Source organism: Phalacrocorax aristotelis, chromosome 2 (assembly GCF_949628215.1).
Source record: "Phalacrocorax aristotelis chromosome 2, bGulAri2.1, whole genome shotgun sequence".
NCBI lineage: Eukaryota > Metazoa > Chordata > Aves > Suliformes > Phalacrocoracidae > Phalacrocorax > Phalacrocorax aristotelis.
Window position 1 is genome coordinate 86,885,543 of NC_134277.1, and position 24,662 is coordinate 86,910,204.

The following is a 24,662-nucleotide window of genomic DNA, read 5'->3' on the forward strand; positions in this document are numbered from 1 at the left end:
CAGTTGCATGGTGTGTGGAGGGGACGTTCCCTCTGAACATCCAGCCCAGCACTGGCAGTCGGGGTGCCAGGAGCAGCTGTGCTTCAGTACCAACCACTTCTGAAGCAGCTCGAACCCCTTCATGTGCTGCCAATATCTCTTTTTCAGTTGGAGTATAGCGGGCTTCTGTATTCTGTATCTGTAGGACCCTCTGTATCCCCGACTCCAAAACCCTAGGGGTCGACCCCGGGTCTCCCCAGGTGCTTTCTGCCAGAGGCTCCAGGTAGGGCCATTCTCCCCGGCTGCAGTGCAGAGCACAGTCTTTACATCTTGTCCTGCTTGGACTGGCCCAAGAGCTACTGCATGAACTATCTCCTGTTTAACCTGTTCAAAGGTCAGCTGTTGCTCAGGGCCCCATCTGAAATCATTCTTCTTCCGGGTCACTTGATAGAGGGGGCTTATGATCAGACTGTAATTTGGAATATGCATTCTCCAAAAACCCACAACGCCCAAGAAAGCTTGTGTTTCCTTTTTGCTAGTTGGTGGAGACATGGCTGCTATTTTGTTGATCGCATCCATGGGGATCTGATGACGTCTGTCTTGCCATTTGATTCCTAAGAACTAGATCTCTTGTGCAGGTCCCTTCACCTTACTTTGTTTTATGGCAAAACCAGCTTTCAGAAGGATTTGGACTATTTTCTTTCTCAAAAACAACTTCTGCTGTATTGCCCCACACGATGATGTCATCAACGTATTGAAGGTGTTCTGGAGCTTCTCCCTGTTCCAGTACAGTCTGAATCAGTCCATGGCAAATGGTAGGGCTGTGTTTCCACCCCTGGGGCAGTCGATTTCAGGTGTACTGGACGCCCCTCCATGTGAAAGCAAACTGTGGCCTGCACTCTGCTGCCAGAGGGATTGAGAAGAATGCATTAGCGATATCAGTTGTGGCATACCACTTGGCTGCCTTGGACTCCAGTTCATATTGAAGTTCTAGCATGTCTGGCATGGCAGCACTCAACGGTGGAGTGACTGCGTTCAGGCCACGATAGTCTACTGTTAGCCTCCACTCTCCGTTAGACTTCTGGACTGGCCATATGGGACTGTTAAAGGGTGAGTGGGTCTTACTGATGACTCCTTGGCTCCTCAGTTGGTGAATGAGTTTATGGATGGGGATCAGAGAGTCTTGGTTGGTGCGATATTGCCGCCAATGCACTGTTGTGGTGGCGATTGGCACCTGTTGTTCTTTAACCCTCAGCAACCCCACCACAGAAGGGTCCTTTGAGAGACCGGGCAAGGTAGACAGCTGTTCAGTTTCCTCCGTCTCCAAGGCAGCTACACCAAAAGCCCACTTGTAACCTTTTGGGTCCTTGAAATACCCTCTCCTGAGGTAGTCTATGCCAAGGATGCACGGAGCCTCTGGGCCAGTCACAGTGGGGTGCTTCTGCCACTCATTCCCAGTGAGGCTCACTTCGGCCTCCAATACAGTTAGCTCTTGAGATCCCCCTGTCACTCCAGCAATGCTGATGGGTTCTGCCCCTATATAGTTTGATGGCATTAAGGTGCACTGTGCACCAGTGTCCATAAAAGCTTTATACTCCTGTGGGTCAGACATGCCAGGCCATCAGATCTACACAGTCCAGTAAGCCCGGTTATCCCTTTCCTCCACCTGGCTGGAGGCAGGGCCCCTCTAGTCCTGATCATAGTGTTCATCACTCACTTCCCGTAAATGTGAATCAAGAGTCTCTCTATTAAGCTTAGAAATAAAATCTGTGCTTCTACTGCTCTGTCTGGGGACTTGCTCGCTGGAAACTGGAGCAGCAGCTTTCCTGGAAGAACCTCCCTGAGTGACTGTTCTTCCTTGCAGTTCATGTACTCGTGCCTGTAGGGTCGAAGTAGGCTTGCCATCCCACCTCATCATGTCCTCTCCGTGGTCACGCAGGTAGAACCATAGGGTGGCCCGTGGTGTGTATCCCCTTCTTTGAGCCAAAGGACGCTTATTCCTAACAGCTGAGACACTACTCTGTAGGGGTGGGTAGTAGGACATATCTTCTTTTTGTTGCTGGACCTCTTGGGATAGTTTCTCCACAGCAGAGATGAGCAAGGAAGAGATATTTGCTTTGTAATCCTGAAGTTTATCAATCACCTCTGCCACTGTTGGTGCCTCGTCCTCTCTCCAGGACATTACTGCCAATGAGTTTTCATGCGAAGATGGTGCGCTCCGTACAAACTTCCGCCACATGGGTTGTGTGCACTCAGCTTCATCTGGATCTTTGGATGACTGTTGATTGTCCAGGTCACCATAAATCACCTCAAGCACAGCTAATTCCCTCAGATACTGGATGCCTTTCTCCACAGTTCTCCATTTTCCTGGACGATATGTAACATCTTTAAAGGGATACCTTTCCTTCACTCCAGACAGGAGTCGCCTCCAGAGGCTGAGGGCTTGTGGTTTTTTCCCAATTGCTTTGTCAACGCCCCCTTCCCCAGAAAGGGATCCCAATTGTTTGGCTTCTTTTCCCTCTAGTTCCAGGCTACTGGCCCCATTATCCCAGCATCGGAGCAGCCAGGTGACAATGTGCTCACCTGAAGGATGGCTATAATCTTTTCGCATATCTCGCAACTCGCTTAAGGACAGGGATCAGGTGGTCTCTATTTCATTTATGACTTCTTCCTCCTCTTCTCCTCGTGATGGCCCTGCTTCATCATCCCGTTCTAAACAAGTTGACGTCAGCTTCCAATATTTCGTCTTGTGTATGGGGGCAACTGATACTGGCATGGGTTGATTCTCTGAGCCAGCGCCAGTACTTGTTGTGGGGGTTTGAGTGGCTGCAGTGCCTGTCATCAGGGCTGGAGTGACTACAGTGCCTGTTGCTTTGCCTTTCAATCCAGGGACATTCTCTTCCCCCTGGGGGCACTGAATACTGTTGAGCAGGGCTCGGTATGCATGGGCCAGACCCCAGCATGTTGCAGTTACCTGTGTCTCTCTGGAGTTCCCAGCGTAACAACATACTTTCTCCAAATATTCTACTAGTTTTTCAGGATTCTGCACTTGCTCGGGGGTGAAACTCCAAAACACTGGGGGTTCCCACTGCCCTAGGTATTTGCCCATGCCATCCCACATGCCCTGCCACTCGTAACTGTCAAGCCTTGGGGCAGATTTCTGGGTGATATTCTTAAGTTGCTTAGTCAAAACCAAAACAACATGCCCAAAAACTAACAATAAGTGCATCTTACCACCCAAGGATGTTCAAGATACAAAAACGTTGTTGTAACAAAGGCACAGGCATCATAGAACAAAGTTGCAAAGATACTATTTTGTATTTCCTCCATATAAAATCTCTCAGAGGAGGAGGTATAATTGCTAATTGCCTCAACAAGGTGCTATCCAAAGTACAGTAACGGTTTCAGCAAAAACCCCAAATACCAGATAACGCTGAAAATGAGTGTTTGCGTAATAAATCTCATATGCAAAACATTACTAATCACAGCAGACTAAACAAACTAACACCGATTTTTAACACCAGCTGCAAAAAGGACAACATGGTGCTGTGACCAGCAGCTGTTATGATCTCTAACCCTTGAGCCCCATGTTGGGTGCCAAAAAGACTGTCGTGTTTTAGCTGGCAGCTCAGCCCCACACAGCCGCTCGCTCACTCCCCCACTGGTAGATGGGGGAGAGAATCAGATGGGTAACGCTCGTGGGTTGGATTAAGAAGAGTTTAATAATTAAATTTTTAAAAAACCAACAAAAATACAATGGAAAGGAGAACAACGAGAGGTGCGAAACCCAGGGGAGGGGAATGAACCGCTGAAACAAACCGTGTGTGACGCAGCTGCTCACTGCCCGCCAACCCGATGCTGCACCTCCCCAAGCCGCCAACTGCCCCCCTTAATAAACTGGTCATGGTGTCACGTGGTGTGGAATGAACCTGCCATTGGCCAGTCGGGGTCAGCTGCCCTGGCTGTGGCCCCGCCCCTCCCGGCCTCCCGCTGGCGCGGCAGAGCGTGGGAGGCTGGAAAGGACCCCGACCAACACAGGCCAGTGAAGGACCAGTGAAGAGAATTAACGCCTTCTTAGCCAAAACCAGCACAAATGCTATCGCAGTGTGCAGCTTGTACTGTACATTTTTCCTTCTTATGTGGGGCAGAGTTTGTAAAAGAATGTTTTGTGCTGATCGTTCTGAGGCAGTGGTTCTTAGCCTAGCAAAGCGAAAATCGCAGCTATAGTGGTGGCTTCTAATCAATGAAGTTAAGTGAATTTTTATGGCATTACATGCATCTTGTTGGCAAAGGCACTTCCTACACACCAGCTCATATACAAGCTGGTTTTCTGACCCTGGTGTGGGTTGGTGAACGCTTCTGTTAGGGCAGAAGATGACCCTATGAAGCGTACCTACAAGATCTGTGCCCCTGCAGAGCAGGAGACTCTATTTCTGAGTTCAGGAAAACATCCTCTAGAGCCCTAAGGGGTCATTTCAAGGTCTGGTTTTATGCCCACCCTCACATGCAGATTTTTTGCAATGTTTTGAATAGCACTTTTAATATGCAGCATATCAACTTCTAGCACCCTTTTCAATAAAAGTACATCTTTTCTAAGGGACTGCAGAGTATACTACCTACTCCAGCTCCACACATTATGGGATTGCCCTGAAAACTAGGATGGGTGTTGCAAGTCTAGCCTCTGTAATTACTGACATACATGGATAGTGCAAGTGTATGTTAATGGGCAATAAATCAAATTAATAAAATTCCCAGAGTCAGGACTGTTTTGCTGGTAAGAGAGCCCTTGATGTGCTTCTGAGGTAAACAAGAAAGAGACTTCTGCAGGAGGTGTGGTGAAAAAGGGGAAGGTGGGGAAGGTGATGTGAACAAAAGGGAGGGGAGGGGACTTATGGGTGGCCACCCAATCCAAAATAGAGATCTCTGGGGCAGATGGTCGTGTGCCTGAAAGAAAAAGGAGTGGGGGACTTTATAACTTTTTGCAATTCTTTGGATATTGTCCTTTAACTACTGGTATCGACAATTTGCTTTTTGATCTTTTTATTGTTGCAGTGTGTCCTGGTTTCAGCTGCGGTAGAGTTATTTCTTTCTGGTAGCTGGTATAGTGCTGTGTTTTGGATTTAGGATGAGAATAATGTTGATAATACAGGGATGTTCTTATTACTGCTGAGCAGTGCTCACACAGAGTCAAGGCCTTTCCTGCTTCTCACCCCACCTGACCAGCGAGCAGGCTGGGGGTGCACAAGAAGCTGGGAGGGGACACAGCTGACCCCAATGGACCAAGGGGATATTCCACACCATATGATGGTATGTTCAGCATATAGAGGTGGGGGAAAAGCTGTCCAGGGTTCTGCTGCTTGGGAACTGGCTGGGCGTCGGTCAGCAGGTGGTGAGCAATTGCATCGTGCATCACTTGTTTTGTGTATTCTTTTATTATTATTATTTTCCCTTCCATTCCTGTCCTATTAAATTGTCTGTATCTCAACCCACGACTTTTTTTTTGCGATTCTCTCCCCCACCCCACTGGGGGCAGTGAGCGAATGGCTCTGTGGTGTTTGCTGCCTGCTGGCTTAATCCACTACACAGCGTCTCACCGAGATGCGCGTGCGTACATGTTTCATTCTGAGGAAACACTAGAATACTAGTAATAGGGAAGTAATGTGGCCAAAACCATGATTTAAGAGGACTATTTTTCCTCAGAAGACACTGCTACTTCTTGGTGGCTTTTAGGCTGTTGGTAACATTAAAGCATGGGAAAAGCATATTCATGTACGGGGAAGAGGAAAGGACAGGGAAATCCCTTGTAGCTGCCTGTTGGGTTTTTAGGGTTTTTTTCTCCCAAACAATTTGCTGTGGCCTGTCTCTCCTTGTTTCTAGAAGCACTCCATTTCTTTTTTTTTGTATGTTAGGCTTAGGTCTGCACGTTCTTGAGGAAAGACAGTTGATAATAGCTCCTCTGAGGTAAACTATATTTGCTGTGTTTTGTTTTGTTTTTTAAGCAGTAGAGCATTATCTGCAGCTATGCGATAGAGAGCCATGTAAGAGGATGTTGAGCCTAAACCTTTGCTTAGAAGAAATAGAAAGCAAGTGCATGAATAGAAATGAAAGGCTTTTGATGTGAGAATGGCAAAACTAGATGAAATAGTTCTTGCTGTGCCATGAGGACTCTGGATGTCATGTATTGTCTGTGGATAGTCCCATGGGGTGGTTCCACGGGACTGGGACTCATGGATACACATATGATGACAGAACTGTTTGTTTAGAAAACTTTTCTTTGAATAAATAGTCACTGTTTTTTAAATTTTTTTTTTTTTTAATTTGAATCTTTAGAGCCCTTTGGCCTTCCAGGAACAGGAATCAACTCTCATTTGACAAAGAAGAAGAAACCTAAAGTATTTGTGACAGAAGGAAAAGAAGTTGCTTTAACTGGTGTATGCATTTTCTTCATTAGATCTAGCCCTTTTAAACCCATCACAACTGAAAATATCTATCAGGTAAGAGTGACTGCTCATCGTTGTACAGAGTCTTGTTTAAAATTAATTTTCATCACAGGGTATTTCCTCTCATCTTGTAATTTGACATTCCTCCTTTGACATGGAGGTATGAGCAAAAGGACACAGTCTGGCTAGACGAAACACAGGACAAAAGAGGAGGCGAATGGAAACAACAACATTATCTAGTGGCAGCAACTTGAAGTGTGTCATTCTATTCATCTATGAAGAAATGATGCTAAGGAAGAAAATTTATGAGAATCCAAAATGACAAAGAGCAATTAGTCAATACCTATTTAATATGCTGTTAAATTTCATTAAGTGCTAGGAAATCTATTTAAGAAACAAAATATGGTTTATTTTTGCGAGCGTATATGCAAATTTTGTATAACCAAGCTTTTACTGGTGAAAGACTCCTTAAATCTGTGACAGTCTGAGGTGAACAAAACTGAATCAAATGTTCTAGTAGCGAGGGAATGTAGGGAATACTGTAGTTGTAGACAAACTAATTGGAGAACTAAAATAAGAATAATGGGCTAAATGAGAATTTAGTGTTGTGGAAAACTTTCTATACACTTCAAAATGGGAATTTTCAAGTACAACTCCTAAGCCAGCAAGTTATAACTTCCCCCATCTTTTCTAGGAAAACCTTTAAAACTGTGTTTTGCCCAGGTAGGCAAGAAATAGAAGAGTAAAGGGTGGATGAGCTGGCTGTCATCGCCAGATTATTATCTGATTTCTACAGATATATGCTTTCAAGTTTAATGATTAATCTGTTTTTTAAATGATTTTAAAATACCTGGCTTAGATTTTAGTCAATTATTTACTATTTAACTTCTGAAGATTTTTTGCTTATTAATAGTGCTGGCAATCTGGTAATTGCAACTAGAAGATGTGTAAAGCAGACTTCTTCACAAGTAATGATATAGCCCTTGCTGATAGTAGATAATACCTCAAAACTAGGAAGGACAAGTTGAAAAGTAAGAATGATATGTCTGAAGACATCTAATGTGTGACACTTAAATACAAGTTGTTTGCTGTTAAATTATTTTGCTGAAAAATTTTTTTGTGTGCCTTCTAACGAAGCAAAAAGTGGCTGGCAGATTCATGCAATTTACCTTAAAAGTCTTCAGAGTCTTTTTCAGAATGTCTAAAAAGCAGATGTTCTGTGAATTTTTCTCTCTCAAACTGGGTAGAGGTATTCTTCCTGGACCAAAATATTTGCGCAACTGGAAAACGGAATTAACTGTAGTTCATAATTCTTCTGGTATCTAAGCCTTTTAAGTACACTGATCTCTGCCTGTATATATATGTATGTATGAATATATTAAAAAATATAATTCTGGTAGCTTTAGAAGTGGCAGGCTGGAATAACTTTACTCAGATAAACTGAGCTTTATAAATAGAGGTGTCTCATACTTGTATTTTGGAAGTGTTTTCAGATCTTCTTTTCCTCACTTTTGTATGACAAACTGTGACCCTGTGCAAACTTTGCAGACCCTGCTGGCAAGAATTATGCTGTTATTACTTGAGGAGCACTTGCACCCACTGGTAATTTTTGAGGTTCTCAAGGCAATAGGACTGGAATAAATGTAATGATGGCAAAATTTTGTTTTCTGTTTCAACTTGTATTGTGTTTCTTTTACAGGAAGTAAATTTTAATATGATGAATGTAGGTCGATATGGCTTACTAAAAAGTGTTGAGCAGTTGATATCAGAAATCTTCATTCCAGCCTTAGAGACTATGGACTGTGGCTGGGTTGCAGTTGGTGAACTTCAACAAGCTTCCAATATTAAGCAGGACTTCCTTCGTTCCCTTGAAGTGTTTGTTAGTGTGCTATCAGGAACTCAGCAGAGTCTGTTGGAAAAGGTAGTATGTTCATGTGGCAACTAGAAATTGAGTTGGCTGGAGAATGTCTCTTGCTCTGGAGCTTTTGAATTAGCTGCTGTTGTAGAATACTCATTAAAAATTGCTTTTGTTAAACTGGAGAAAAAACACTTCTTTTTTGTTGTCATCAGCAACTCATTTTACGTTCATTTGTAGCTTCAATGTCTCTGAAAGTCTGTGGCTTTAACAATTCTGCAGCTGATTCTGTTATTGTTTATTCTGGTGCCAGTTCCTTTAAGCTATTAGCTTCTTCATTGTTCAGTAGCTGTGATCTTTCTTAAACCAAGGACACAGAGTTGCTTTAACTGTTAGTTCCTGCTTGTGCCCTTTCCTTCACAAAGACTTGAGAGCACAGCTTCTGGGCTGGTGAATTCTCCAGATTCTGGAGTCCAGTTCTGGCTCAAACCAGTTTAATTTAAACTGAAGTGGGCCTATGAAGTGAGATATACCCCCAAGTGGGGAAACCAGTTACTTTTTACAGTTCCTGGATTACTTGTAACAAACATTTCAGCATTTCAGGATTTTTTTTAAACTTGTGTTTTAGGTCAGTCTGAAGAAATGTGAAACATATGATCTGAAAACTCTAAGAGGACCTTCAGATTATCTGATGGTTGTTAACAGCATAGACACTCTTGAAAGAATAGAAGTCTGCATGAAAGGGTGGACCAAACAAATTGAACAGGTGATACACTGGACAAATGTGAAACATGGTAACAGCTGCATATTGGCAGATGATGAGTTTAATCCTGGTGGCATGTAAATTTCTATAAATTTACATGTGATCAATCCCTGTGTTTTAAAGTACTGTTGGCATTTTTTGTGTGCTTTTACTTCTCAATGAGAACATTACAGAGAGCTTTTTTCATCGACTAGTAAACAGATTTTTCACCTGTCTTTGGAAACTTAGTTCCCCGTTTTTGATAATCACCTCATCTTAAAGAGAAAACATTGTGCTGATGGAATCTGTGGTTAGAACTATTGTACAGTCAGTGCATTAAGTGCAGATAAAATTAAAAAATGCAGATGAGCTTTGTATTTTTTTAATCTCAGAAGCAGGTCCTTTGTAGGCTATATAGCATAGATCTTAAAGTTCTTTTCAGAAAGAAATGAAACTACCAGTTGAGATACTGCATGAAATTAGTATCAGGTTCTTGTGGTGTATGCATCAGCAATCCATTCAGGGTAAAATATAGGAGCTCAGGGAAACAAGTTCTGTAATATTTATACAGGCAGACATTAAGGAAGAGGACAGAATGAATAACTTTTAAACTTGGAAGATGAAACTTAGTTGCTACCTTATTCTCTGTTCTGCCTGTAGAATTTACTGCTAAGATTTTTTTCAGAGAAAGATATTTATTTGCAAATTAAAAAATCAGCTCCATGAAAGAAGCTTCTTTATTACAGCCTATAGCTCCTACAAGGAAGAAAGAAAATTAAAAAAAGAAAACTCTTTAATTTATAAACATGTGAGCTGAAACTGGTGGGGAGAATGTATTGCAATTAGCTGCACTTCTTCCAAAAGATGTACTCTGTTGTCTTTTGCTATTCATCTACTGCCAAATACTCATTGAAGCATTTGCTATGATTAATTTAGCAAAGCAAGAAAGATCTTTATTCTGATGAACCCAGATGCCATGGAGAGATTTTAAGTTGTACATTATTTTTTGGTGAAAGAGGGATGGTTTAGTGTAGTTTTATTTTTGGAATTGCATTATGGGTTTATGAGTTTTAATTCCAAACTTCAGAATTTTAGATTTGCTCAGAAACTGGAGGAAGAAGGGAGCCATGTTTTGAGTTGACATTAAATGTTTCTTGTTCTTTATTGTATGAAGGATTGGAAGCATAATTTTGACAGGACAGGAGTTTTCATAGCTATCCTTTGCTTTTTCAGAAAGAAAAGACTTAACAAATGGCAAGGTTCATGAGTGCACTTCATTACCCCTTACAGCAATGAGGGGTATGAGCAAGCAGAGGCATATCTATAGTTAAGCTTATAATAACTTACATAATAATTCTGTCCCAACATCACCTGGTTCTCCAAGGGACTTGAGTTTGTATTGCCTCTTATGAACATGGCTTCATCCTTTATAAACAAATCAGCACAAAACCTATTGTTGCTGGTTTGAATTGAAGGTCCTTTTAAACCAATGACATCTCTCTGACAACAGGCAGAAGTGGGTGCTGGGGTATAGTATCAAAGCAGAGTAAGCAGAAAGCAGTACTTCCCATCAGTATTCTCCCAGCATCTAACAATTTACAAGTCAGAGTTTTTGTAAGCCATTTTTTTTTAATTCAGTAACTTTCTGTGGTTTTCTTTTCCATGTAAACTTGTCCAGCCCCCCCCTTCAGCTTGTCCAGAAAATGTAAGGATGTGGACAGGAATTATTTCAGTCCACGTTACCCAGCTCGGAGAGAAAAGCTGAACCCACTGAGCTGATGAAAGATAAGGAAGCCTTCTAAGAAGTTTAAAGTGCACCTGAATCTATCTTAATTCTCAAGATCTTGAGTGATGCATTTCAAAAAAATAAAATGAGCTGTTTTACCGTTTTGAAGTTGTTTTTTTTTTTACAACTCATTATATTCATGATGCAAGTGTTCAGAGTTATTATAGATCTGCAATGCATTCTTCTATTTGTTGTGACTGAAGTGTTGTCAAATATTGTGTAGAATAAGTCACAGCTAGTAAAAATTTTCAGTGAATATTATACTTATCAAAGAAAAATGTTCTGAAGCAAACTAAAGCAATCATCAGAATATTCTGAAGTAGCTGGCTGCTGGTAGTTGAATTACCCACTGGAGAAGGATCACAGTAAATATGCTCCTTCCAGTTCTTTCCTTGGCACTTACTGTGAGCTCCTTCTGTCCATATTGCATTAGGGAAAGTATTCTGTCTATGCTTATAAGCATGGTTACTAAGGTGAGCATCAATACCTCTTGTAACAGACTGTCAGAAAAGATTCATCTTCGCCAAGAATTCAAAGTAGAAAACAGTGATTCCCAGTAGATTTAATGAAAGCAAAAGGAACACAGTAATTCAGTGAACATTATTCTCAGTGGTCAGAATTGTACTTTGAAACATGCTTTGCAGGTTATTTGCAGAAAATATAATTGTCTGTAACAGTGCTCCTGAGATACTATTCCCTCTTTAACTCAGAACTAAAAAGGCCAAGCAAAATTAAGGTGTCTTACATGTGGTGGTGGCTGAGTTAGGTAATTTATCACAGGAGGTTAATACTAGCAGTTAAAATATTAATTAATCCATGCTATCCGTGCAGGTAAAAAAATATTAGCATCACTCACTAATATTACTATATGATAAAAGGTTCTTGCAGAAAATGACCAGTTGAGAAAGGAAGCTGATGATCTTGGACCACGAGCAGAGCTTGATTACTGGAAAAAGAGGTTGTCGAGATTCAGCTACCTTACGGACCAACTGAAGAGCCCAGATGTGAAGGCAGTGCTTGGAGTACTCACTGCTGCTAAATCGAAACTGCTGAAGGTTTCTGTTTTGAATTATGACAGACACAAATACTAGAAATGCTCCGTATACTCTAGTTCATTTTGGTGGTGTATATAACAATGCTGGTGGGGAAAATATTGAAGCATCTTTGACTTCTGCTTTCTTTGCCCTTCCTTACCCCTCACCTTGAGTAGATAAAGTTTAAATCTAATTTAATTTATTGGAAAAGACCAGGAATCCCCTTTGTCAAAAGACTGATAAGTTCTGTATGCACATGGAGCAACAGAAATAAATACTTGCAAATCTTTGAAAAGTTGATTATTAAATCAGAAAATTGAATTAGTGAACTGGGTATTTAATGAAAAGAAAGTTAAAACCCACCATTTTTAAAACCTCTTTCTCATGTTGTTACAATGTCTGTAAAAACTGGTTGTGTGGGGTCATAACTTCTCACATTGACCTAACAAAGTTAAGGACCCATTGCAAACACAAAAATAAATGAACAAAACAAAAAGCCTTGGCTCATCAAAATCAGGGATGTGAAACAAATACATGGTTATCTATTCATCAGTCCATAAAGCAAAAATCGTTAAGAGATGATGTCTATATATTTTTAGAGCAGCTTGGCTTGGCACTACTGTTGACATAACTTGTTGAGCTGAGTGGCCTAAACTAACTGAACGTTCACAGTCAAGTTATTGAAGCAAAACAAGGACCTGTTCCTCATCTTGGGTAAACAAGTGTAACTCTGAAGAAACCGATACGTACTTTCAAATGTCTTTAAAGGTTAACGACAAAACAGTGATCGCAAAACAGTTTTTCTGAAATGTGTGATTTTATTTTTTGTTTTCAACTTTCTGTTCTTAGAACTGGCGAGCTTTGGATATTCGCATCACAGATGCAGCAAATGAAGCTAAAGATAATGTGAAGTATCTATATTCACTGGAAAAATGTTGTGACCCATTATACAATAGCGATCCTGTAAGCAGAACTCTTGCATTCATAACATAAATCTCTTGAGACAATTGAAATGAATGTATTTTGTAGGATCAGTTTGGAAATGACATAGATAGTGTTTTAGGTATGCATCTTCAGTTGGAGACTTTGTTCAGTTATGCTAAAAGTGGCCCGGTGGGAATTTCAGGCTACAAAAAAGTATTTGTTATTTGCTTGCTGTGGTATCTATGGAGCTTTCAGTCTGATGGTGAAACTGGATTCTGTACTATGGGAGGAATTGAAATCCTTGTGACTTTAAAAAAAAAAAATGCTGAACGTGAACCTGGTGCTGTGCTGAAGGCAAAGGCTGGGCTTTTGCATTGGTGGCCAGGTCATGCTTAGCCTAAGACTTATAAGGCAATTTTCAGGCTCTTGGGTTAGGAAAACATAAATATGGTTATGTAAATATTAGGGTGTAAATATAAATCATCTTCTCATACCATAGCAACAGGATGATGCAAGCATAACAAGTGGTAAACAAAACCAGCCAACTTACAGTATTGGGTAGGAGGAAGGAGTCTCACTGTCCCATTATCCGCTGAAGTAGGGGGCAAATAGTTGCTTTTATTAAAACTGGTTTCGCAACAGACTGTATGTGTCTTGATAGTCAGAGAAATACGACAAGTAGCCATGAAGACTCAAAGCTTTGACCATCCTAGCTACCTCTCTCTCTCCTCATACTTTGCCCAAAGGGGAATTGCTTCGAAACAGTGCTTGGGGCAACAATGGTATGGCTCTGTTTGTTTCCATTTATTGAACAGTGTTAGAACGGTGTGTTCTTTAAGTGTTTCCCAGTCTAGCATTTGCATCTCTCTGATGAAAGGTTAGTATGATACCCAGGGTATACAAAACAGAGTTGAGGTGAATATGCTTGCTATTGGCACTGTGCAGGGACTGTGGATCTGTTTTGTGCTCCCCCTGCTGGCTTTTCCCAAGGAGGAAGTGGTGTCCACCTTCAGAGGTGTTTAGTTTTGAGAGGGTATAGCACTTGGGGTGGAAGCCTTCAAGGCATGGAGTGTAAACCTTTCCTTTACTGATATTTACCTGTAAAATGTTGAGAACCAGTTTGTCAATAGACTAAAACTGTCATTGCTTTGGAAATTCATATGTGAGGAGGAGCTGCCTGGAAAAGTCTTTCGATCTGACCCATTCATGGGCTGAAGGCAGGACGGCTGGACTTCCGAAATGACACTTCTCAAAGTATTTAGCAAAAGTTATTCATCATTCCTTTATTCAAATGAGTACCATGAGGCTTAATGCAATTTTTGGGGCTCTCTTTATATGCAGGCTTACATCAGGTTTAGTGGAAGAGTGTGCAAACATACTTTTTGTGAAAATAAGAGGTACTTTTGAAGAGGCCTTTGTCTCTGTCAAATTTCACTTGCTGACCAGAATTCCTCCAGCCAAGACTCTAGTTAAAATTCTTCCCCAATATTCCCCAATATTGAATTGAACTGTAGAGCTTGGAGGGTGAAGTAGGACAGGCAGCTCTGCAGGAGAGGCCCAAGGAAACAGAGGCAGAAACGTTAAGGTGACCATGTTCATAAGGATCCTGCGTTCTCTAATTAGGTGTCGACCTCATGTATGGTAGCAGAGGTACTGAGCAGAGTTCAGACTGTGAGTTTCTTTCCAGGTGGCCATGGTGGATGCTATTCCAGGACTCATAAATGCAATTAAAATGATTCAGAGTATCTCTCAGTATTATAACACTTCTGAAAAGATATCCTCGCTGTTTGTGAAGGTCAGTACTACAGCGTGAAAGGAAATTTTCACAGATTTTTTTTTTTGTGCGTTTTTGCTTGAGTGAGAGAGAGAAAACACAAAGGGACGAAGCAACTGAAGAGGCAGCATTTTGGTCAATTTAATGCTGCTTTTAAAACATACAGAGACTTGGAAACAGTAAGAAAACTACTTCAAAGTTAGAACTTCTTTTACTGTCTAATTTGGAATTGTAAGAACTCTCTCAGACATGGTGACATGCATAGATCAGGAACTTTTTGATAAAATGAGGTTTGCCTGTGGTGAACTGTTTCTTGTAGAACTTACAAACTAAATCTTCTTATGATTACACAGAAGAAGAAAATGGAGTTGGGAGGACAACCTATTCTTTAATGATCTTAGTCTCATAGGCCATTGATTTTACCTTTGCTTTCAGAAGTGCCAAAGTCTTATGACTTTGCAGTCCTCAATGCCATTTCAAGGTTTGTACAAGGTGTGTACGTTTAGGATGAGCGGAGTTACTCAACACCATTTTGGTGGTGTAATGGTCTGGAGGCTGGAAACTGCCAGGAAGACAGTCTGTCTATGTGCCTGGTGTTTAGAATTGATATTTTGCAGGCTTTAGGCTGGTGGAGTTAGAGGTATGGGGTGAAACTGAAAGAAGGGCAAGATATGCTTTGTCTTGAAATGTTTTTTTCACAAGGTTAAAACTACTTTTAGGTGACCAATCAGATGATCACAGCATGTAAATCTTACATTACAAACAACAATACAGCCACCATCTGGAATCAACCTCAGGAGAGAGTTATGGAAAAGCTACAAGCAGCCATTAGACTTAAACAGGTAGGTGGGAAGAGCATGTGGAAACAGAATGTAAGGAGAGATTTAGGAGGGCATGATTAGGAAAACTTTGTTTTATAGGAAGAAGCAATGTTATACTGAAAATGAAGCAACTGAAAAATACCCTTTAGAACTGGAGTGTTTGTATTAGAGCTAACGGGTATTCAGTCCACAGTCTCATCTTCTGGAAACAGGATTGTGATGCTTAGCCTAAATGAACTATGTTTCTGAAATGAGAATTACTTGGATTTTCATGCCTAACTTTCTCTAGAAATTTTCTTCTCATGTGATGAGGAGGGATGTGTGATAGAAATGAAAACAGAAGTTGTTACTGAGCTGAATATATTCCAAAGATATCTGGACAACCTGTACTTCTAGGAAGGATAATTTCATGGACTGAGAAAAATTCAGCATAGACTTGTTGGGAAGATAGCCTTTATAACCTCTTTCACTGCTTGACTGTCCTTAGGGTGAAAGATTTTCTCCTTACGTACAGGTAGAACATCTGTTTCAATTTATGCCCATTGCCTCTTGGCTTCTGTCCGTGTGTTACTGTGAAGAGCCTAGCTCTCTCTTCTTGACAACCTCCTTGATATCAGAAGGTTCATATTACGTTTTCTCTTATTACTTTTTGATTTCTTAATATTATGTGCTTGGAAGACTAGAACTTTATCCTGAAGCAACAAATCTTGCATAGTTCTAGCACAAATTAGTGTAAATTTATATGATGTCTTACCATCAGCAATGAGCAGTAAATTTGTATTTTTCTATAAAGATATAGCAAATTATTCCATTGCTGCATTAAAATATCTTGAAGGATTAGGTTTTTATTGGAGTTGTATTAGTTCCAAAAACTTTCAGAAAATCAATAGATTAGATTAAAACATATGCATTTAAATAACTAACAATTTAAGAAACTCTGGGCACTTTGTATTAATATCTCCAAGTGGGTTTATTCATACATGTATGTGTTAAAAACCAATGATCATCATATCTTAGAGAGAACTACTCTTGAAAGAAACATTTCAGGCAAATCTGTTGACTATGTAATCTGGCATTGGGAAAAACTTAATTTTAACATGTTTGGGGTAACGTTTGTGCCCAGTTAAGAAAGCAGAATGGAAACTGGAAGCTGCTGTGGAGCAGCATTGTAACTTCAGAAGGGTTTTTGTTCTGGAAAGTGATTTTTGGAAAATTTGAAACATTATTACTCAATAAAACTGCCCAGCACACAGTTATTACTTTCAGTCTCTGAAAACTGAAGTCTGGGTTGTCATCTTGGATATTCAGCAAACACTTCAAGCCCTGCTGTAAAACAGAGGGAACAGAATTTCACGCTAGCGAAGGATAGAATGTACAAATACATGTATGTGCAGTTGATTAATTTGATGAAGTGTGTGATCCTCTAATGGTATTGTTGGGTTAGTTTTCAGAGACAAATTCTGTTACTGTAGAGTGTTCATGATTGTTAATGAAACTTCTACTTGTTATCAAGTTAGGATAGTATCTGCATAAATTTTGTTCTAACTGATGACAGTGCCTTTTATTATATGCTTGACAGTTTTCTTTTAAATTCTTCTTTGTTTTTAGGAGTATCAAAATTGCTTTCACAAGATAAAAGAGAAATTGGAACAAAATCCAGCGGAAAGGCAGTTTGATTTTAGTGAGATATATATCTTTGGAAAATTTGAAACCTTTCATCGACGTCTGGTAAAAATAATAGATGTTTTCAATACTATGAAAACCTACTCAGTTCTACAGGAGTCTAAGATAGAGGGATTGGAAGGAATGATCACAAAATACGAGGTACACAGTAAATTTTGGATATCCTGTCAGTCTGACATGAACTTAATAATAAACAGTAAATAATTATGAAAATTAGAAAAGTATCAAGAGAAAAATTAACTCTCTAGGTTGTGCTAAAATTACTGGGTAATAGTTAACGATCTAAATATGTGATTGCTGGGGAAGTGAGCAGACAAGATGAAAAAAGGCAGGTGGGTATGTGAAAGAGGTATGTTAAAAGCAAAGTGGACTTTAAAAACAACAAAATAGGGGGATGTTGTTACAGGAGTAATTGGAGCCATGGTTTTGTGTTATTATCAGGCGAAAAAGTGAGAAGTGCAACATTTCTGTCTTTACAAATGTTTTCCTACCTATGACAGTGTACTGTGACTGAAATTGCAGACTGTTTTAATCTCTTGCCCATTATTCTAGGGGTACCTGATCAATGCCCACCACTGAGGCTGGCTCCATTGCCTTTGGTAGTCAGTGCTGCAGTCATATTTTCCTTGCAGCTCGGGGTGAAACAAGCCCCAGTTCCACTTCTGTGCTGCATAAATACCAACTGATATAACTCTGATTTGTTGAGATCAGTAATTTTTGAAAAAGAAAAAAAAACCTTGGACTCTCAGATCTACTTTGTTTCATTAAGGAAATGGTAAGCTTAACTCCAGCAAAACAGATTATTAGGTTTACTTAAAATCTGTGATCTAGATCTAGAGTAATATCATCAGCTTTCTGTTTTATGAGGGAAGAAAGAGTTAATTCACAGATGGCTATCTTTAGGGTGAGGGAAGAAGAGAAATGACTTAGCTGGTTTGCTCTGGAAAGTTCAAGTTTAGGCTTTTTCTTTTGTAACAGCAAAATCCCTTTGCCTGCCGGTATTACTATTCAGTTTTTTTTCCTGGCTCTTCTATTTAGTTAGGAGTGAGACTTGAGCAACAAGGAGCTCTTCTAAGAATATAAATATGCTAAATGACGTTCTTTTCCTTCTTTCCGAGATTAACTTTCTTTTCTACCAAAGAGTCTTCCCTGCTTTTACTGAGCCTGAGTTAACTTATCATATCGTATATCTTTCTTAGTGCAGTATCCTAATTATGGCACTTGTAAATATTAAAATAAATCAGAATTATTCAATGTATGGAGTTTGTAGACTGCTTTTAGAGATCACATCTGTTACAGTGGCAGTACAGGCAAATGTGGCATTCTAATTTGCTTTGCCCTGTCCTTTTCCTTTTTGTTATGGCCTTGAGTAAATCACTTTGCTTTAGTTAAATAACTGTAGGGTGAAATGTGAGCATTTCATGGTCCATCCTTGTTCGATTTACTCCCTGTTGCAGTCTGGGGTTTTGATTCCTTGCCTGCATCCTTCACAGTAGGCAGTTTTCTCTTTTGTTCTTTTCTGTAGTCTTCTGAGAATAAACCTGGGCACAACTGGGAGGGTAGTTTGGTCCAAGACTATTCCACATGGGCAGGATAGGCATGGGCTGCTCTAAATTTTGCATTGAGAGCTGCTTTCTAAAGCTGTGCCAGCAGGCATCTCAGCAACTCAGGTTGCTGAGAATTTTCAGGCCGTGCTATGAAGATATGATTTTGGTAGGCTGGAACACAGACATCTCATTTATTTGAAGCATTTGTATTTGAAAAGCTGCCTGTGACCATTAGCCCAGGCTGAGGTGCAGTCTGTAAACTCTGTACAGATATACGGCATTATAAATTGCAGCACTCAAGTCCTAAAGTAAGAGCTTTGTGTAAGACCTAGTTACTGTGAAGTCAATTTCATTTGCAGTGGAAAAGAAGAAATTATTCATGCTTAGGTAGAAATTACTACATGGAAGGTTCTGGATGGTATGCGTAAAGGGCAGAAAGTGATTGTACTTTTTTAACAGTAACAAACTTGAGGTACTGAAGTATTTGACGTGGACCATAGCTGTAGTTATGTGACTTGAAAGAATTTTACGATAGGAAGTTATTAAATTGCAGTTCTTTGTGCTTTACCACTTAATTGCTATCCAGGATTTGCTTGGTTTTAGAGGAAAAGATAGGATTTTTATTTACAGCGAAGCAATAAAACTGAAGTTCAGTTAAATTACAACAAAATAGTGGAAGTCTGCTGTGCTGAAAGTATGTTGAGCTTCATAACTGTACTGTGGTAAACTACTAGGATGTTGAACAGTAGATCATCATTAGAAATTATTTAACTGTGTGTGCAGCTCAAGGGAGATGCTGATTAAGATGTACTTTCATTTTAGTGGACAGCAGCTGCGTAAGAGAAGCCAGGAATAATAAATCCTGGGCTGGTGATATGCTGCACCTTTGTGTGACTTTTGAATAGTCTGTTTTTCTATGGAATCAGTTAGTTTAAAAACATGGAAAATAGTAATGTGAAAATATTTTTCTATGTTGAACTTTGTTAACTTTCAAATAGAAATAATGAACCTCTGCATGAGAGAATATTTAATAGGTAACAAATGTCTTTGATTAAAAGCAAGAGTGCATTTTCTGTCAGTTCTTGTTGACTTAAACCAGAAGTAAATAATATAAATGAAAATCTTATGGCTGATATACCAACTTGTTTCCTGCAAATATGTCATTTAAGTGGTTTCCTTATGTTGCTCAGCAAATACTGGTAACTATATAGTAAAGGTAAAATGTGAATGTGCACAGCTTGTTGTGCTAAATATTTTGGTGTGGTAAGTCTTTTTGATAAGACAATTTTTTGGTGATGATTTTCTTTTCCTGTGAAACTTTAGAGCATTGTTGACATCATGAAGAAAAGGCATTATAATTTCTTGGATCAACGGAAGACTGATTTTGACCAAGACTATGAAGAGTTTTGCAAAGAGATAAATGATCTTCATGTAGGTTTTATGATTGAAACAAGAATTTAATTTACTGGTGAATCCTCATGAAGACAAAAATACCTCTGAGTTACCACCAAACAAATGATGCAAATCTCAAAGTTTGTGTTCCAAAATTGAAAAATTATCTTAATGTATCTCCACTTTAAAGCTTGCATTTACTATGTAATTTTCAGACTGGTTTCATGGAGTAGGCCAGAAAGGGCCTTGAGGACCTCCAACAAAAGTATTTTTTGTTACTTGATTTATAAGTTACGCTAGCAAGTATAATGCAGAAATGGATGATTTAATTGGGTCATTGGGAGCATAGCACAAATAAATCAGAGAATTAATTTTCCCATAGTTCTGAAATCACAGGTTGGTGGAAGGAAAGGGCATCTGTAGAAGAAAAAAAAAACCTTGGCTTGCCTTGGCTGCCAAAGAGGTAACCAACATTCTTTGAAGGCTTTCAGCCTGGTGGATCATTTGAGGATTCAAAAACTTTTTTTGGTTGCACAGCTACAGGGTAACTTGGAAAGAAAACACCTTGGAAATTGGTTATATTTTGTTTAATTCTTGAGGGAAGGAAGAAAGGGAAAGTTGATAGTTACTGAGGTTAATTTCACATACACAAATCATTTTCTAATATAGTGAATGATAAATCCTGTCAAATAATACTTTGATATATTTGAAATGTGTGCCTTACGTAGTTCTCTGCTGTAGAGTTATTTGCTCTCCTTCAGGATCAATTAAGGATTTTCATGGACATCACCTTGGAAAATATTGTGAGCACTGAAAGAGCACTGAGCATGTTGAAGAAATTTGAAAGGTACTACGTCCTATCTAGATTGCTAGAATTCTGCCAGGGAGTGGAAATAACACTTTGAGGATGGTGGGAAGCAGGGCAGCCGTGCAGGAGGCATCTCCTTAAATACAAATGAAAAACAACTCAACCTCCTCTCACTCAAGTGTTCAGCTCCATTAAGGGATGTCTTCTCAGCAGTGCGGATGAACAAAAAACATATTTTTTGTATCAGATAATGCAAAATATAAGTGGACTTTGAACTTCATCTTTCAAAATTAGCATAAGTACAGGAATACTTTATGGCTGTTACAATATTTGCCTTAGCTTTGTCCTTCAACAATGACATTAGTTTGTTACCACAGTGCACTTAGGGGAGAGTAAAGTGCTTGTATTAGGAAACAGGGAAATTTGTCTTGATAAATTCACGTTGTTGCAAAGGAGCCTTGGTCTTTATTGCATCAGTTTTCTTATAATATTCTGTTTAATGGAGTAGACTGCTGGTGGTGGATTGGTTACGGTTTGCCGCACATAATTTTAGCTCAGTGTTTGAAAACAGTGACAAAACAGAAAATGTGTAGGCTTACTTGGAAACTTATCGTCTGGTCTAAATCTTGGTTACTTGGAATCAGGTTGTGACAGCATTTGTTCAAGCTTTAGTGAAAACTCTGCTGCTAAAGTAGTTACTTTCTAAAGAATGCAAGGGAATCTGGAAAGATTATATTTCCCAACGATGCATCAGAAGAAGGAATTTTAAAAGTTATTATTATTTTTCTAAACAGATTACAAATCCCAAATCTTGGCATTGATGAAAAGTATCAGAAAATACTTCAAAACTATGGTCATGACATAGAAACAGTCTGTAAGATCTACACTAGGCAGAAGCAGGACCCTCCACTGGCTCGTAATCTGCCTCCAATAGCTGGTAAGATCTTGTGGGCACGCCACCTATTCCATAGGATCTGGGAGCCCATGGAGTGTTTCCAGCAGCACCCGGCTGTTCTGCAAACACCAGATGGCAAGCGCATAATCCACAACTACAACAAAGTAGCAAAAGTTCTTACGGAGTTTGAGGTGATCTACCACAGGGGATGGCTTCAGCAGGTAATACAGCTGATTTTGATTAGAATATTTCTTTAACAAAATGCGGTGAATTTTTGTTGTCGGTAGACTAACAACATCTAGCTTTACAGGCCAGATTGGATTCCTGTTGTTTCAGTTCTCAGTGAAACACTGGGTGTTGTGGTTTAGCGGCAGCTCAGCCCCACACAGTCGCTCGCTCACTCCCCCACCGGTAGATGGGGGAGAGAATCAGAAGGGTAACGCTCGTGGGTTGGGATAAGAACAGTTTAATAATTAAAATTAAAAGAAACAACAGTAGAAATGCAATGTAAAGGAGAACAACGAGAGGCGCAAAGCCCCGGGGGAGGGGGGAAGGGAAGGGAGGGGAGGGGAGAGGGGGAACGAACTGCCGAAACAAACCGCACGCGCCGCAGCCGCTCACCGCCCGCCGACCCGACGCCGCGCCGCCCCCACGCTGCCACTGCCCCCCCTCAATATATTGGCCATGGTGTCACATGGTATGGAATGAACCTGCCATTGGCCAGTCGGGGTCAGCCGCCCCCACCATGGCCCTGCCCCTCCCAGCCCCCCCTGCCACGCCACGCGGCAGAGCGCGGGAAGCTGGAAAGGTAGCCGACCCCCACAGTGAGGAGAATTAACCCCTTCTCAGCCAAAACCAGCACATTCTCCACCCCTTATTCCATACCATTTACACCATGCCCAGGTCCCATATGATGCAATACAACCGTACCAACCACCACCCCTCCCCTTCCCATCCTTTAACATAATACACAGACATCATTCCCTTAGTTCATGGATCTTCCCTGTAAAATGTCCATTAAAATGTCCATTGAGTTCACCCAGTCCATGACTCTGGGCTCCATCTGTTGTATCAGTCTTTCCGGGTGGGAGAGATGGTGTGTGGCGTTGGGTTGCTGCATACCGAGTCAGTCATCGTTCCACCACTGCTGCACGGCTTGTTTCATAGTTGATCTTCCATGGGTTGGGAGGCTCTCGTACTCTTATATCATTGATACAACACAGAGGTGACACACAGTATTATATAGCAGTTCACATTGTGCCATTCAGTTCATTGACTGTTTTCACCCAAAATCAAATCCCCTTGAGGCACACATCGGATTTCTCCATCTTCCTGCATCACCCACCAAGTGCACCCAGGTCCTCGAGCAAAAGCAATCCCACAAATGGGTTTGCCTTTGCCGGAGGCAGGAAGAACCCAGACTGTTTTGCCCAGCATACTTTTTCTGTGCACTACAGGGACTCTATCCCCTTCCACAGTATGTAGGATTTCTGACTGGGCAGGGCCAGCTCGGTTGGCAGATCCCCTCGTGTTGACTAACCACGTGGCTTTTGCTAAATATGTATCCCAGTGCTTGAATGTTCCACCCCCCATTGCTCTCAGTGTAGTTTTTAACAGTCCATTGTACCGTTCAATTTTCCCAGAGGCTGGTACGTGATAGGGGATGTGATACACCCACTCAATGCCGTGCTTTTTGGCCCAGGTGTCTATGAGGTTGTTTCGGAAATGAGTCCCGTTGTCTGACTCAATTCTCTCTGGGGTGCCATGTCGCCACAGGACTTGTTTTTTGAGACCCAGGATAGTGTTCTGGGCAGTGGCGTGGGGGACAGGATATGTTTCCAGCCAGCCAGTCGTTGTTTCTACCGTTGTAAGCACATGGCCCTTGCCTTGGCGGGTCTGTGGGAGTGTGATATAGTCAATTTGCCAAGCCTCCCCATATTTATATTTCAGCCATCGTCCCCCATACCACAGAGGCTTTACCCGCTTCGCTTGCTTGATTGCAGCGCATGTGTCACATTTGTGGATAACCTGTGCAATAATATCCATGGTCAAGTCCACCCCTTGATCACGAGCCCACCTGTATGTTGCATCTCTCCCTTGATGGCCTGAGGTGTCATGGGCCCACCGAGCTAGAAATAGTTCACCCTTATGCTGCCAGTCCAGATCCACCTCAGCCACTTCAATCTTGGCAGCCTGATCTACCTGCTGGTTGTTTCAATGTTCTTCAGTGGCCTGACTCTTGGGGACGTGAGCATCCACATGCCGTACCTTTACAACCAGTTTCTCTACCCGGGCAGCAATATCTTGCCACAATGTGGCAGCCCAGATGGGTTTGCCTCTGCGCTGCCAGTTGCTTTGCTTCCACTGCTGCAGCCAGCCCCACAAGGCATTTGCCACCATCCAGGAGTCAGTATAGAGATAGAGCACTGGCCACTTTTCCCGTTCAGCGATGTCTAAGGCCAGCTGGATGGCCTTTACCTCTGCAAACTGGCTCGATTCACCTTCTCCTTCAGCAGTTTCTGCTACTTGACATGTAGGACTCCATACAGCAGCCTTCCATCTCCGGTGCTTTCCCACAAGGCGACAGGACCCATCAGTGAACAGGGCATATTGCTTCTCATCTTCTGGCAGTTTGTTATACAGTGGGGCTTCTTCAGCACGTGCCACCTCCTCCTCTGGTGATAATCCAAAATCTTTGCCTTCTGGCCAGTCCATAATCACTTCCAAGATTCCTGGGCGACTGGGGTTCCCTACTTGAGCCCTTTGGGTGATCAGTGCAACCCATTTACTCCACGTAGCATCAGTTGCATGGTGTGTGGAGGGGACGTTCCCTCTGAACATCCAGCCCAGCACTGGCAGTCGGGGTGCCAGGAGCAGCTGTGCTTCAGTACCAACCACTTCTGAAGCAGCTCGAACCCCTTCATGTGCTGCCAATATCTCTTTTTCAGTTGGAGTATAGCGGGCTTCTGTATTCTGTATCTG

General features: G+C 41.1%; 1 protein-coding gene across 1 annotated transcript in view; it reads left to right on the forward strand.

The window, feature by feature from the left end:
• DNAH5 (dynein axonemal heavy chain 5) overlaps positions 1–24,662 on the forward strand; it is a 173,604-nt gene that overhangs the window by 28,518 nt on the left and 120,424 nt on the right. Inside the window, exons 4-14 of the mRNA XM_075084263.1 lie at positions 6,310–6,473; positions 8,119–8,340; positions 8,903–9,040; positions 11,681–11,857; positions 12,686–12,799; positions 14,448–14,555; positions 15,254–15,376; positions 16,964–17,179; positions 19,909–20,016; positions 20,739–20,824; positions 21,580–21,901. Coding sequence (XP_074940364.1) covers positions 6,310–6,473; positions 8,119–8,340; positions 8,903–9,040; positions 11,681–11,857; positions 12,686–12,799; positions 14,448–14,555; positions 15,254–15,376; positions 16,964–17,179; positions 19,909–20,016; positions 20,739–20,824; positions 21,580–21,901 — 1,778 coding nt within the window. The remainder of the gene's footprint in view (positions 1–6,309; positions 6,474–8,118; positions 8,341–8,902; positions 9,041–11,680; positions 11,858–12,685; positions 12,800–14,447; positions 14,556–15,253; positions 15,377–16,963; positions 17,180–19,908; positions 20,017–20,738; positions 20,825–21,579; positions 21,902–24,662) is intronic.